The sequence below is a fragment of the Heterodontus francisci genome, unplaced genomic scaffold, assembly GCF_036365525.1.
Source record: "Heterodontus francisci isolate sHetFra1 unplaced genomic scaffold, sHetFra1.hap1 HAP1_SCAFFOLD_1029, whole genome shotgun sequence".
NCBI classification, from domain to species: domain Eukaryota; kingdom Metazoa; phylum Chordata; class Chondrichthyes; order Heterodontiformes; family Heterodontidae; genus Heterodontus; species Heterodontus francisci.
Window position 1 is genome coordinate 169,670 of NW_027140798.1, and position 13,662 is coordinate 183,331.

General features: G+C 52.6%; 1 protein-coding gene across 1 annotated transcript in view; it reads left to right on the plus strand.

Moving 5' to 3' along the window:
* LOC137361146 (calmodulin-regulated spectrin-associated protein 1-like) overlaps positions 1-13,254 on the plus strand; it is a gene marked incomplete at its 3' end in the record, with an annotated part of 32,480 nt that extends 19,226 nt beyond the window's left edge. Inside the window, exons 2-4 of the mRNA XM_068026088.1 lie at positions 4,356-4,588; positions 7,462-7,755; positions 13,125-13,254. Coding sequence (XP_067882189.1) covers positions 4,356-4,588; positions 7,462-7,755; positions 13,125-13,254 — 657 coding nt within the window. The remainder of the gene's footprint in view (positions 1-4,355; positions 4,589-7,461; positions 7,756-13,124) is intronic.
* Between the last annotated feature and the right edge of the window lie 408 nt (positions 13,255-13,662).

The following is a 13,662-nucleotide window of genomic DNA, read 5'->3' on the forward strand; positions in this document are numbered from 1 at the left end:
GTACTGAGGGAGTGCCGCACTGTCGGAGGGTCAGTACTGAGGGAGTGCCGCACTGTCGGAGGGTCAGTACTGAGGGAGTGCCGCACTGTCGGAGGGTCAGTACTGAGGGAGTGCCGCACTGTCGGAGGGTCAGTACTGAGGGAGTGCCGCACTGTCGGAGGGTCAGTACTGAGGGAGTGCCGCACTGTCGGAGGGTCAGTACTGAGGGAGTGCCGCACTGTCGGAGGGTCAGTACTGAGGGAGTGCCGCACTGTCGGAGGGTCAGTACTGAGGGAGTGCCGCACTGTCGGAGGGTCAGTACTGAGGGAGTGCCGCACTGTCGGAGGGTCAGTACTGAGGGAGTGCCGCACTGTCGGAGGGTCAGTACTGAGGGAGTGCCGCACTGTCGGAGGGTCAGTACTGAGGGAGTGCCGCACTGTCGGAGGGTCAGTACTGAGGGAGTGCCTCACTGTCGGAGGGTCAGTACTGAGGGAGTGCCGCACTGTCGGAGGGTCAGTACTGAGGGAGTGCCGCACTGTCGGAGGGTCAGTACTGAGGGAGTGCTGCACTGTCGGAGGGTCAGTACTGCAGACCTCTGTCCTGTGATTACAGTGATTTTGACTGAACACTATGTGAGCTGTTGGGAAGATGCCCTGTGCTGTACCTGCTTCTACTTGTCCTGATCTCACATTCCTCGAAATCCTTTTCCATGAGTCTCCAGACACTGCTGTTGTGTTGACGTGAAATTGGATTCCTGCGAATCCGGCTGGGAACAGGAAGTTAACTCTTTCCGACCTGGTGACTGGGCCCTGTTGCTATGTTCATTTGGCAAGCTGTGTGTCGTGCAGCGGGCGGTTTATTGTGAGGGCGCGAAGCTCCAGCAGAGGCCGAGTCCGCAGGGCGACTGATTCAGCTCCGCGAATGGACCTGTGTTTGTGTAGCGCCCTTCCCCTCCTCTCGGCACGTCACGGAGAGCTCCGCGGCCTGCCCCCCTGTAATTGGAGTGTGATCGGGGCGAGCTCAGAGTGCAGGACCGGTCTTCCGACTGTGTCCCGAGGTGGAACGGAAAATAGATTCCTTCAGTGGTCGAGCAACAGCTTAACATGCAAGTGAACCAGCACTTTCCCTGGATTTGACAACCATTTCCAAACGATTCGACCCCCAGCAGTCGTGGGGACCAGGAGAACATGGGCTAGGTTTACACACATTTGAACACAATCTGAGGACCAGGAGTAGGCCGTTCGGCCCCTCGAACCCATTCTGCCGTTCACTGAGATCGTGGCTGATTTGTGTGACTAACTTCATGCAGCTCGATCATTTGCAGTCGCCCTAACAAGTGAAAATCTATTAATCAATCTGCTGTACAACGGTGAATTGAGGCAGAATTTATTGTGGGAGAGAGTGTTTGTAACTTAACACCCTTTGTGCGGCCAAATGTTTCTGTCCTCCTGTCCTCGAGTTCCCTTACTCCACCCCCACAACCTGCAGGAAAAGGGTTTCTCTCTGTTTACCTGATCAATTCTTTTTAAACTTCACTCCGATCACCCCCTGAACATTCGATACTGCAGGGATTGCAAGCTTTAGTTTGTGCAAACTCTCCTGGTCATCTCTCCTTTGGGACCCTTCCCCACCCTGGAAGTTTGAGCGAGGAACAGACTGTGGTCTGCTCTTTATGTGGGCGAGGGAGTGACGGTAGGGTTTATTTGAGGAGGAGGTTGAATGTTTGAGGTGAAATCCAGGTTCGCGGGCTGGGGAAGGGAGAGGGGGGTTTTGCCGATCGAATGGCCGTGCCCGTTCTCCTGGCAGACTGGGCATATGGCCAAGGTTGAATAGCTGAGAGAGTCTGTCGCGTTGCTTTCCTTTCCTTTGGAGGAGGGGAATGGGTTCATGATTATTCCCCCCCCTCCCCCTGCACTGCATTTTCTCCGCTGTTTTTGTCCGTTTTCTCGGGAGATTCAATAAATGGTCCGGAGTCTGACATGGTACGATCTGCATTTGCATAACGAAAGACTTGCATTTATATAGCGCCTTTCGTGACCACCAGACGTCCCAAAGTGCCTCACAGCCAATGAAGTACTTTAGCAGTCTATTCATTCTTGTAATGTAGGAAAGGCAGCAGTCACTTTACACACAGCAAGATCCCACAAATGACAATGTGATGTTGACCAGGTTATCTCTTTATATTTTTTTTGTGATGTTGGTTGAGGGATAAATATTGGCCCCAGGACACTGGGGAGAACTCCGCCCCCCCCTCTTCACCACCCCCACCCCCCCTCTCTCACTCTATTTCCAATTAGTGGCCTTGGGATCTTTACATCCACCCGAGAGGGAGGACGAGGCCTCAGTTCAACGTCTCATACAAACAATGACACCACTGCCAGCGGGGCGCTCCCTCGGCGCTGACCCAGCAGGGCGCTCTCTCGGCGCTGCCCCTCCGCCAGCGGGGCGCTCCCTCGGCGCTGCCCCTCCGCCAGCGGGGCGCTCTCTCGGCGCTGCCCCTCCGCCAGCGGGGCGCTCCCTCGGCGCTGACCCTCCGCCAGCGGGGCGCTCCCTCGGCGCTGCCCCTCCGCCAGCGGGGCGCTCCCTCGGCGCTGCCCCTCCGCCAGCGGGGCGCTCCCTCGGCGCTGCCCCTCCGCCAGCGAGGCGCTCCCTCGGTTTTGTTCGGTACTCGAGTGTCTGGAGTGGGTCTTGAACTCACACACAGGCAAGAGTGTGACAGACTGAGCCACATCTGACCCAGTTCACAGATGAAACAGCTTTGTGCTGGTACTCGAGGCTGATGACACTTTCAAAGGATGAAAGAGATTAATGTCTGTTTGCTTTTGTGCTCGTGCTGCTTTTTTCCGTGTGAGTGACTCAGTCTGTTGCCCAGAGGCTGGAATGAGCTCTTTCTGACTCGGTGCTCAGTCTCTGTGGTGTGTTTTGTTCCCAGTGTAGCAGCTGAGGCTTGTATGAGGTCAGCTTTGTTGGAGTAATAGTCAGGAAATAGAACTCTTGTTCAGCAAATCAAACACTCAGCTGGACCAGAAAGAACTTGCTGCAGCTAAACTTTGAACCGTGGCCAGTGTTTGCCTGGAAGTAGTGACTAACGCTGTCTTACATGGCTGAGAGATCCAAAGGGTCATAGGTCGAGAAACAAATGGGGATCTAAAAGGTCGCATGAGGTTTGGTGGCGAGGCCCAGGGTGGGGGTGGTGGTCGGGAGATTGAGATGGTGGACGGGTTTTGCTGAAAATGTTTGGTCCAGGATCGAGTTGAAGGATTGGAGGTGTCTGTTCAATGTGATTTTCAAAAGGGAGCGAGTGTGGGTGGTTTTGAACGAGCTATCGCTTATTTGCAGCTTTCCTCTCTGGCTCACTCCTCATCTTAAAACGAAAACTGATATCAGCCCAGATCTTTCAGTGAGCAGCCAAAGTGCCATGCTCATCTTTACTGGCAGCTGCCCACAGAGTTTGGCGGGCTTTTGAGCCACAATTTGCTGTCACCGGGGGTCCACAACAACGTTGCGCTCTCAACTGGGGGTCTGTATTTGGGAGCGGAGCAAGCAGCAGCAAGTCTCTTTAATCAGATTGCAGAATCCCCATGGAGATACACAGGAGGTATCAATTTGAATATTTAATTTGACTCCAAATCAGTTACGGGAAACAAAATGGAGAGGGAACGGCAGATGGGACGTGGAGAGAAATGATATAAAAAGTAATTTATTAGTTTGTTAATGAAGCTTCCACACTAATTAAAATTCAGAGGAATGAGACTCCACACTTGTTAAAAGTAAGTTTTCAGGGCCAGAGAGGTTCTGTGGCAGTAATTACGACTTGACAGCTCTTGCACCTATCTGTGCCAACCTTGTTGTTGTTCTGGTGTGTGTATAGTGTGTAACTACTGGGAAAATACAGAAACCTCACTCCATTTCGATGCTGAGTCTTCTCAGCGAGGCAGTGAAGCTTGTGGAAGAGGAAGCTAATGCAGGCAAACGTTCTGATTTCCACATTGGACTGTGCACGCGCGGACTCTGGAAATTACTGTCCGACTTCCACCATCAGCAGGAGAGCGCTGGCAGCTCCCGTTATTCCCACTGTTGTGTCACATTGTTTTAATCCCGACACCCATCTCATTCCTAGATAAATGGGAACCAGCACTGAGCAGGGCAATTCCGTTTCTTGGGGAGGGCGAGAGAGCTTTCCCGGAAGATGCCGTGTGTCCGCGGAGCCTCCAGTTCTGCACTTTCTTCACCACACCTTCCCCTAACCTCTCTGCTATTGGCTGTGATCAGTAAGTCTGCACACACTATGAGAAGTGTTGAGTGTGACTCCCCCACACCCCCCAGCTCTGCACAATTTGGCCTGTCTGCTAATTTGCTCCTTGTGTGTCTTGCAGATGTCTCGGGTGATTTAGAGAAGGTCTTCCTGGAAGATGGGAATGTTATTCCATCCATTGTGAAGTGGCTTCTCTCCGGAAAGCCCTATTGTACGTTACTTGCCGTACACACACCAGCCAGTGATCTACCGAGGGACAGACTGGAGAGTGTCATCAAAACCCTGGTGTCGAAGGGAGTGAATCTCTCGGACAGGATCACCGTCGAGGGGCTGACACACTCCCCGATCAGCCTGGTAAACTCTGCTCTTTCTACTGAGCTCCATTAGCGGTAAAATCCTCACGGGTCGGGGGTTGGGGAAGGCGGTGAGTTAATGCATGCTCTGTTCAGCCCGGGAGCCCTGACACGAGTGAGTCAAGGGGTAGCGTGTCAACTCACAGCCAGGGCCATGGGCCCAGTCTGCTGGGATGACGCTCAGTCTGACGTGGAGTTGGTCAGACTGTGTGGTGTCTGACCAATGGTGGAATGGGCCAAGGTTCAAGCTGAGGAAGTTCGGGGGGTGGGTGTGGGGAGGTGAAAGGGGACGTCCAGTAGGAGTTAAGCTTGGCCTAATTCCTGGGTGTGTGGAATCGGGGAGGGAGTTCCCTTGTTGAGCATCTGGCCAGGTGAAGGGTAGTTTGAAAGGGATTGAGAGACACACATACACGGGGACAGACCAAGAGAGGGAGAGACACACACAGGGGGACAGACCGAGAGAGGGAGGGAGAGACACACACAGGGGGACAGACAGAGAGGGAGGGAGGGAGGGAGAGAGACACACGGGGACAGACCGAGAGAGGGAGGGAGAGACACACACAGGGGGACAGACCGAGAGAGGGAGGGAGAGACACACACAGGGGGACAGACTGAGAGAGAGAGGGAGGGAGAGACACACACAGGGGGACAGACCGAGAGAGGGAGGGAGAGACACACACGGGGACAGACCGAGAGAGGGAGGGAGAGACACACACAGGAGGACAGACCGAGAGAGGGAGGGAGAGACACACACACAGGGGGACAGACCGAGAGAGGGAGGGAGAGACACACACAGGGGGACAGACCGAGAGAGGGAGGGAGAGACACACACAGGGGGACAGACCGAGAGAGGGAGGGAGAGAGAGACACACACAGGGGGACAGACCGAGAGAGGGAGGGAGAGAGACACACAGGGGGACAGACCGAGAGAGGGTGGGAGAGACACACACACGGGACAGACCGAGAGAGGGAGGGAGAGAGAGACACAGGGGGACAGACCGAGAGAGGGAGGGAGGGAGGGAGAGACACACACACAGGGGGACAGACCGAGAGAGGGAGGGAGAGACACACACGGGGACAGACCGAGAGAGGGAGGGAGGGAGAGACACACACACAGGGGGACAGACCGAGAGAGGGAGGGAGGGAGAGACACACGGGGACAGACCGAGAGAGGGAGGGAGGGAGAGACACACACACAGGGGGACAGACCGAGAGAGGGAGGGAGAGAGAGACACAGGGGGACAGACCGAGAGAGGGAGGGAGGGAGTGACACACACACGGGGACAGACCGAGAGAGGGAGGGAGAGACACACACACAGGGGGACAGACCGAGAGAGGGAGGGAGGGAGAGACACACGGGGACAGACCGAGAGAGGGAGGGAGAGAGAGACACACACACAGGGGGACAGACCGAGAGAGGGAGGGAGAGAGAGACACAGGGGGACAGACCGAGAGAGGGAGAGACACACACGGGGACAGACCGAGAGAGGGAGGGAGAGACACACACAGGGGGACAGACCGAGAGAGGGAGGGAGTGACACACACACGGGGACAGACCGAGAGAGGGAGGGAGTGACACACACAGGGGTCAGACCGAGAGAGGGAGGGAGTGACACACACGGGGACAGACCGAGAGAGGGAGGGAGAGAGACACACAGGAGGACAGACCGAGAGAGAGAGGGAGGGAGAGACACACGGGGACAGACCGAGAGAGGGAGGGAGAGAGACACACACGGGGACAGACCGAGAGAGGGAGGGAGAGAGACACACACGGGGACAGACCGAGAGAGGGAGGGAGAGAGAGACACACAGGGGGACAGACCGAGAGAGAGAGAGAGAGGGAGGGAGAGAGACACACACAGGGGGACAGACCGAGAGAGGGAGTGAGGGAGAGACACACACGGGGACAGACCGAGAGAGGGAGGGAGGGAGACACACGGGGACAGACCGAGGGAGGGAGGGAGACACACACACGGGGACAGACCGAGAGAGGGAGGGAGAGACACACATGGGGACAGAGAGGGAGAGAGACACACGGGGCAGAGAGAGCGAGAGAGAGAGGAGCACCCACTGGGACGGAGAGGGAGGGAGACACACTGGGCAGAGAGAGCGAGAGAGAGAGGAGCACCCACTGGGACGGAGAGGGAGGGAGACACACTGGGCAGAGAATAAGAGAGAGAGATGCACACAGAGGGGGACAGAGAGTGACACGGAGAGAGAGGGAGGGAGAGACACACATGGGGACAGAGAGGGAGAGAGACACACGGGGCAGAGAGAGAGAGGAACACCCACTGGGACGGAGAGGGAGAGAGACACACGGGGCAGAGAGAGCGAGAGAGAGAGGAACACCCACTGGGACGGAGAGGGAGGGAGACACACTGGGCAGAGAAAAAGAGAGAGGGATGCACACAGAGGGGGACAGAGAGTGACACGGAGAGAGAGAGAGGGAGAGACGCACATGGAGAGGGACAGAGAGAGAGAGAGCGTCACAATGTAATTTGATGCCCCTCTCTGCTCTGACAGCCATGACCCATTGACAGAGTGCTGTTTCTCGTTTCCATGGAGCCCTGGGTCTTATTCCATTGACTCTGGCAGACTGAAACCTGGCCATTTGACCCAGACACCAGATAACGCAGTAACTCTGGTCCAACTCTCATTCCATTCAGCTGGGATTAGAATTTCAATGGGACCCTGTTAACCACAGGAGGAGTTTGAGTGCTGGACGTGGGGGAGAGGATGGGATGAGGCGGGTGGGAGGGAAAGGGCAGTGTTTTTTTTTCAGCTCTTTCTCCTTCAGCCGCCTCTGCGTCCTCTAAGTGCTGTGTTTCTCTGTCACTAACTCTAATCCTCTCCCTCTTTGTCCTCCTTTATTAGGATTCTCACCAGGTGCTGATGGATACTCTGATGGTTGTTTGGGCGGAAGAGTTGATCAGTGTGGACACAGTGGTGTGTTCAGTACAGCGGCTCCCCTCGCAGCTTAAACTGGAGACCCCGGAGAATCTGGAGTCTGCTTTCCTGTACTGGATCAGAATGGGACAGGAATATTTCTCAACGGAATGTTCTATCCCCGTCTGTAATGTTTGCTGTGTCCTCACTGTGGATACTGAGTCCTGGACTGGTCAGGTGACAGAACCGTGGCAAAGAAAGTTCAAACTGGAGAAATGTGAGGTAATGTATTTGGGGGAGGCTAACAAGGCAAGAGAATACACAATAAATAGTCGGATACTGAGAAGTGTAGAGGAACAGGGTCTCAGCGTGCATGTCCACAGATCCCTGAATGTGGTTAGACAGGTAGATAAGGTGATCAAGAAGGCTTACCAGATACTTGCTTTTATTAGCCGAGGCATAGAATATAAGAGGTGGGAGGTTATGCTGGAACTGTATAAGACACTGGTCGGCCACAGCTGGACTGTGTGCAGTTCTGGTCGCTGCACTATTTGAAAGATGTGATTGCACTGGAGAGGGTACAGAGGAGATTTGCAAGGATGTTGCCTGGACTGGAGAATTTTATGAGGAAAGATGTGTTCTTGTTAATAAAAACATCAAGGGTTACGAGATATTGCAGGAAAATGGTGTTGAAGTAGAAGATCAGCCATGATCTCAATGAATGGCAGAGCAGGCTCGAAGGGCCGAATGGCCTGCTCCTAGTTCTTGTGTTCTTGATATGATGAGCGAGGGTTGTTTTCTTTGGAACAGAGGACGCTTAGGGGAGGCCTAACTGAAATGTATAAAATTATGAAGGGCTCAGATAGAGTGGATTGGAAGGCCATATTCCCCTTGGTTGAGGGATCCACAACCATGGTGTATAAATTTAGGGTAAGAGGTAGGAGGTTTAGAGGTGATGTGAGGGGAAATTTTTCTCCCAGTGGGTGGTGAGAATCTGGAACTTTCTGCCTCAAAGGGTGGTTGAGGCAAAAAATCCTCATAATATTTAAAAAGTACTTTGATAGGCATTTGAAGTACTGGAACCTACAAGGAGACAGACCAAGAGCTGGAAAGTGGGATTAGGCTGGATAGCTACTTGTCGACCAGCGTGGTCATGATGGGCAGAATGGCCTCCTTCTGTGTTGTAAATGTTGCATCGGAGCTGGGTTTCCTTCCACAACCATTGCTCATGGGTGAAGCAGGTCCTGGAGGCATTAAAGCGAGCAAGTCCAGTAAGCAGGCCGTGCAGGGGCAGGACAGGGAGTGTGGAAGGTCTGGCAGGCTAAACTGCATTTACTTTAATGCAAGAGGCCTTACAGGTAAGGCAGATGAACTCAGAGCATGGATCGGTACATGGGATTGTGATATTATAGCTATTACGGAAATGTTGTTGAGGGATGGGCAGGACTGGCAGCTCAATGTTCCGGGGTACTGATGCTTCCGGCGTGACAGAGGTGGAGGTAAGAGAGGAGGGGGAGCTGCACTATTGATTAGGGAGGACATCACGGCAGTACATAGAGAGGATATCCCGGGGGGAATGTCCAGCGAGGCCATATGGGTAGAACTTAGAAATAAGAAAGGGGTGATCACTTTGATGGGATTATACTATAGGCCCCCCAATAGTCAGAGGGAATTGGAGGAGCATATATGTAGGAAAATCACAGATAGGTGTAGGAATTATAGGGTTGAAATAGTAGGTGATTTTAACTTCCCTAATATTGACTGGAACTGCCTTAGTGCTAAGGGATCAGATGGGGAAGAATTTGTTAAGTGTGTCCAGGATAGTTTTCTGAAGCAGTATGTGGATGGCCCTACTAGAGAAGGGGCTACACTCGACCTCCTCTTAGGAAATGAGGATGGGCAGGTGGTTGATGTGTCAGTGGGGGGAGCACTTTGGGACGAGTGACCATAACTCTATTAGCTTCAAGATAGTTATGGAAAAGGATAGGACTGGTCCTCAGGTTAAAGTCCTAAATTGGGGGAAGGCTAATTTCGATGGCATCAGACAGGAACTCTCAAAAGTTGAATGGGAGAGGTTGTTTACAGGTAAAGGGATGTCTGGCAAGTGGGAGGCTTTTAAAAGTGAGATAGGAAGAGTTCAGGGCCGGCATGTTCCTGTTAGATGGAAGGGCAAGGCTGGCAAGTTTAGAGAACTTTGGTTGATGAGGGATATTGAGGATCTGGTCAGGACAAAGAAGGAGACATATGTCAGCTATAGGCAGTTGGGATCGAGCGAGTCCCTCGAGGAGTATAGGGGATGTAGGAGTACACTTATGAAGGAAATTAGGAGGGCGAAAACGGGCCATGAGTTTTCTCTGGCAGATAAGGTAAAGGAGAATCCTAAAAGATTCTATAAGTATATTAAGAGCAAAAGGGTAGCTAGGGAGAGAGTAGGTCCTCTTAAGGATCATTGTGGCAATCTATGTGTGGAGCCATGGGAAATGGGCGAGGTCTTAAATGAATATTTCTCGTCCGTATTTACCATGGAGAAGGTCATGGAAGCTAGTGAGTTCAAGAGAGGGAACAGCGATATCCTGGAGCATATCAACATTACAAAGGAGGAGGTGTTGGAGGTTTTGAAGCGCATTAAGGTGAATAAATCCCCAGGGCCTGACCAGGTGTATCCTAGGATGCCATGGGAAGAAAGGGAGGAGATTGCTGGGGCCCTGGAAGAGATTTTTGTATCATCGTTAGCCACGGGTGAGGTTCCGGAAGACTGGAGGATAGCTAATGTTGTGCCTTTATTTAAGAAGGGCAGCAGGGATAAACCAGGGAACTACAGGCCGGTGAGCCTTACATCATTGGTGGGAAAGTTATTGGAAGGGATTCTGAGAGACAGGATTTATATGCATCTGGAAAGGCAAGGTCTGATTAGGGATAGTCAGCATGGCTTTGTGCGTGGGAAATCATGTCTCACGAATTTGATTGAGTTTTTCGAGGAGGTGACCAAGAGGATTGACGAAGGCAGGGCGATGGACGTTGTCTACATGGACATTAGCAAGGCCTTTGACAAGGTCCCGCATGGTAGGCTGGTCCAGAAGGTTCGAACACATGGGATCAAGGGTGAGCTAGCAAATTGGATACAAAATTGGCTTGATGATAGGAGGCAGAGGGTGGTAGTGGAGGGTTGTTTTTCAGATTGGAGGCCGGTGACCAGTGGTGTCCCGCAGGGATCGGTGCTGGGACCTCTGTTGTTTGTCATATATATTAATGACTTGGATGGGAATGTAGGGGGCATGATTAGTTAGTTTTCAGATGACACCAAAATTGGTGGTACAGTGGACAGTGAAGAAGGTTGTCTAAGGTTACAACAGGATATAGATCAACTGGGAAAGTGGGCAAGGGAGTGGCAAATGGAATTTAACGCAGACAAGTGCGAAGTGATGTATTTTGTGAAGTTAAACCAGGGCAGGACATATATAGTGAATGGCAAGGCCCTGGAGAGTGTTGTTGAGCAGAGAGACCTTGGGGTGCAAGTACATAGTTCCCTGAAAGTGGCAACACAGGTAGACAGGGTGGTGAAGAAGGCGTATGGCATGCTTGCCTTCATTGGCCGAGGCATTGAGTACAAGAGTTGGGACGTCATGTTACAGTTGCACATAACGTTGGTTAGGCTGCATTTGGAGTACTGTGTGCAGTTCTGGTCACTGCACTACAGGAAAGATGTGATTAAGCTAGAGAGGGTGCAGGAAAGATTCACAAGGATGTTGCCTGGTTTGGAGGGCTTGAGTTATAAAGAGAGATCGGATCGGCTGGGTCTGTTTTCCCTGGAGCGAAGGAGGCTGAGAGGGGACACGATAGAGTTATATAAAATTATGAGAGGCATAGATAGGGTAGATAGCCAGAGTCCTGCAGAGTGCCTGCAGAGTCTCATCGACAGGTTTGCGTCTGCCTGCAATGAATTTGGCCTAACCATCAGCCTCAAGAAAACGAACATCATGGGGCAGGACGTCAGAAATGCTCCATCCATCAATATTGGCGACCACGCTCTGGAAGTGGTTCAAGAGTTCACCTACCTAGGCTCAACTATCACCAGTAACCTGTCTCTAGATGCAGAAATCAACAAGCGCATGGGTAAGGCTTCCACTGCTATGTCCAGACTGGCCAAGAGAGTGTGGGAAAATGGCGCACTGACACGGAACACAAAAGTCCGAGTGTATCAGGCCTGTGTCCTCAGTACCTTGCTCTACGGCAGCGAGGCCTGGACAACGTATGTCAGCCAAGAGCGACGTCTCAATTCATTCCATCTTCGCTGCCTCCGGAGAATACTTGGCATCAGTTGGCAGGACCGTATCTCCAACACAGAAGTCCTTGAAGCGGCCAACATCCCCAGCTTGTACACACTACTGAGTCAGCGGCGCTTGAGATGGCTTGGCCATGTGAGCCGCATGGAAGATGGCAGGATCCCCAAAGACACATTGTACAGCGAGCTCGCCACTGGTATCAGACCCACCGGCCATCCATGTCTCCGCTATAAAGACGTCTGCAAACGCGACATGAAATCGTGTGACATTGATCACAAGTCGTGGGAGTCAGTTGCCAGCGTTCGCCAGAGCTGGCGGGCAGCCATAAAGACAGGGCTAAATTGTGGCGAGTCGAAGAGACTTAGTAGTTGGCAGGAAAAAAGACAGAGGCGCAAGGGGAGAGCCAACTGTGTAACAGCCCTGACAAACAAATTTCTCTGCAGCACCTGTGGAAGAGCCTGTCACTCCAGAATTGGCCTTTATAGCCACTCCAGGCGCTGCTTCACAAACCACTGACCACCTCCAGGCGCGTATCCATTGTCTCTCGAGATAAGGAGGCCCAAAAGAAAGAAAGAAGAAGAAGATAGCCAGAGTCTGTTTCCCATGGTAGGGGTGACTAAAACTAGAGGGCATAGATTTAAGGTGAGAGGGAGGAGGTTTAAAGGGGATCAAAGGGGTAAATGTTTCACACAAAGAATAGTGGGTATCTGGAATGAGCTGCTTGAGGAGGTGGAGGAGGCAGGAACAGTAGCAACATTTAAGAGGCATCTGGACAGGTACTTGAATAAGCAAAGCATAGAGGGATATGGAATTAATGCAGGCAGGTGGGATTAGTATAGATGGGAATTATGGTCGGCATGGACGGGGTGGGCCGAAGGGCCTGTTTCTATGCTGTACGACTCTATGACTGTATGAGGGGTCAATCCTGTCTTGTAACTCTGGAATACCATCAGCGTTCCCTGCCCAGTGAATGGAGCTGGACATTCCCGATCTGGGACTGCCTGTGATTTCCCCCGCTCGGGGATTGTATAAAGTCCTGACTGGGTGTGCAGTTGGCGAGGGGATAGCCTCCAAGGTGAAGCCTCGAGGATTTCCACAGCCCTTTCCCTGACGATTGGGGATTGTATAAATTCCTGACTGGGTGTAAAGTTGGCGAGGGGATAGCCTCCAAGGTGAAGCCTCGAGGATTTCCACAGCCCTTTCCCTGACGATTGGGGATTGTATAAATTCCTGACTGGGTGTAAAGTTGGCGAGGGGATAGCCTCCAAGGTGAAGCCTCGAGGATTTCCACAGCCCTTTCCCCGACGATTGGGGATTGGAATTGCACTTGCTGACTTGCTGTTTGATTTCTCAATCCTGATCTTTCAGAATCGAGCGAGCCATCTGGACTGGCCGGTTTCCGAAGAGGCTCCCAAGGCCAGAGAGCTGATGAAGGATGTCAATGTTTCCTCGCTCTTTCACCTGCTGGAATGTTACTGCCCTCACCTCCAGCACCAAGGTACTGTCCAATAAATATCATCAGCTGCTTCACAGCAATGGGATCGGGAAAAAACTGAACACTCAGCAACGGGAGGAGATGATGGAAGAGGCGATCAAAAGCTTGGTTAAAGAGGTTAAAGGAGCTTCAAAAAGGAGGAAAGAGAGGTGGAGAGGGTCAGGGAGGGAATTCCAGAGCTCGAGGCCCCGGGCAGCTGAAGGCACGGCCACCAATGGTGGAGTGATTAAAATCAGGGATGTGCAAGAGGCTGGAATTAGAGGAGTGCGGAGATCTTGGAGGGTTGTGGGGCTGGAGGCGGTTACAGAGATAGGGAGGGGCGAGGACGGGGAGGAGATTACAGAGATAGGGAGGGGCGAGGACGGGGAGGAGATTACAGAGATAGGGAGGGGCGAGGACGGGAAGGAGGTT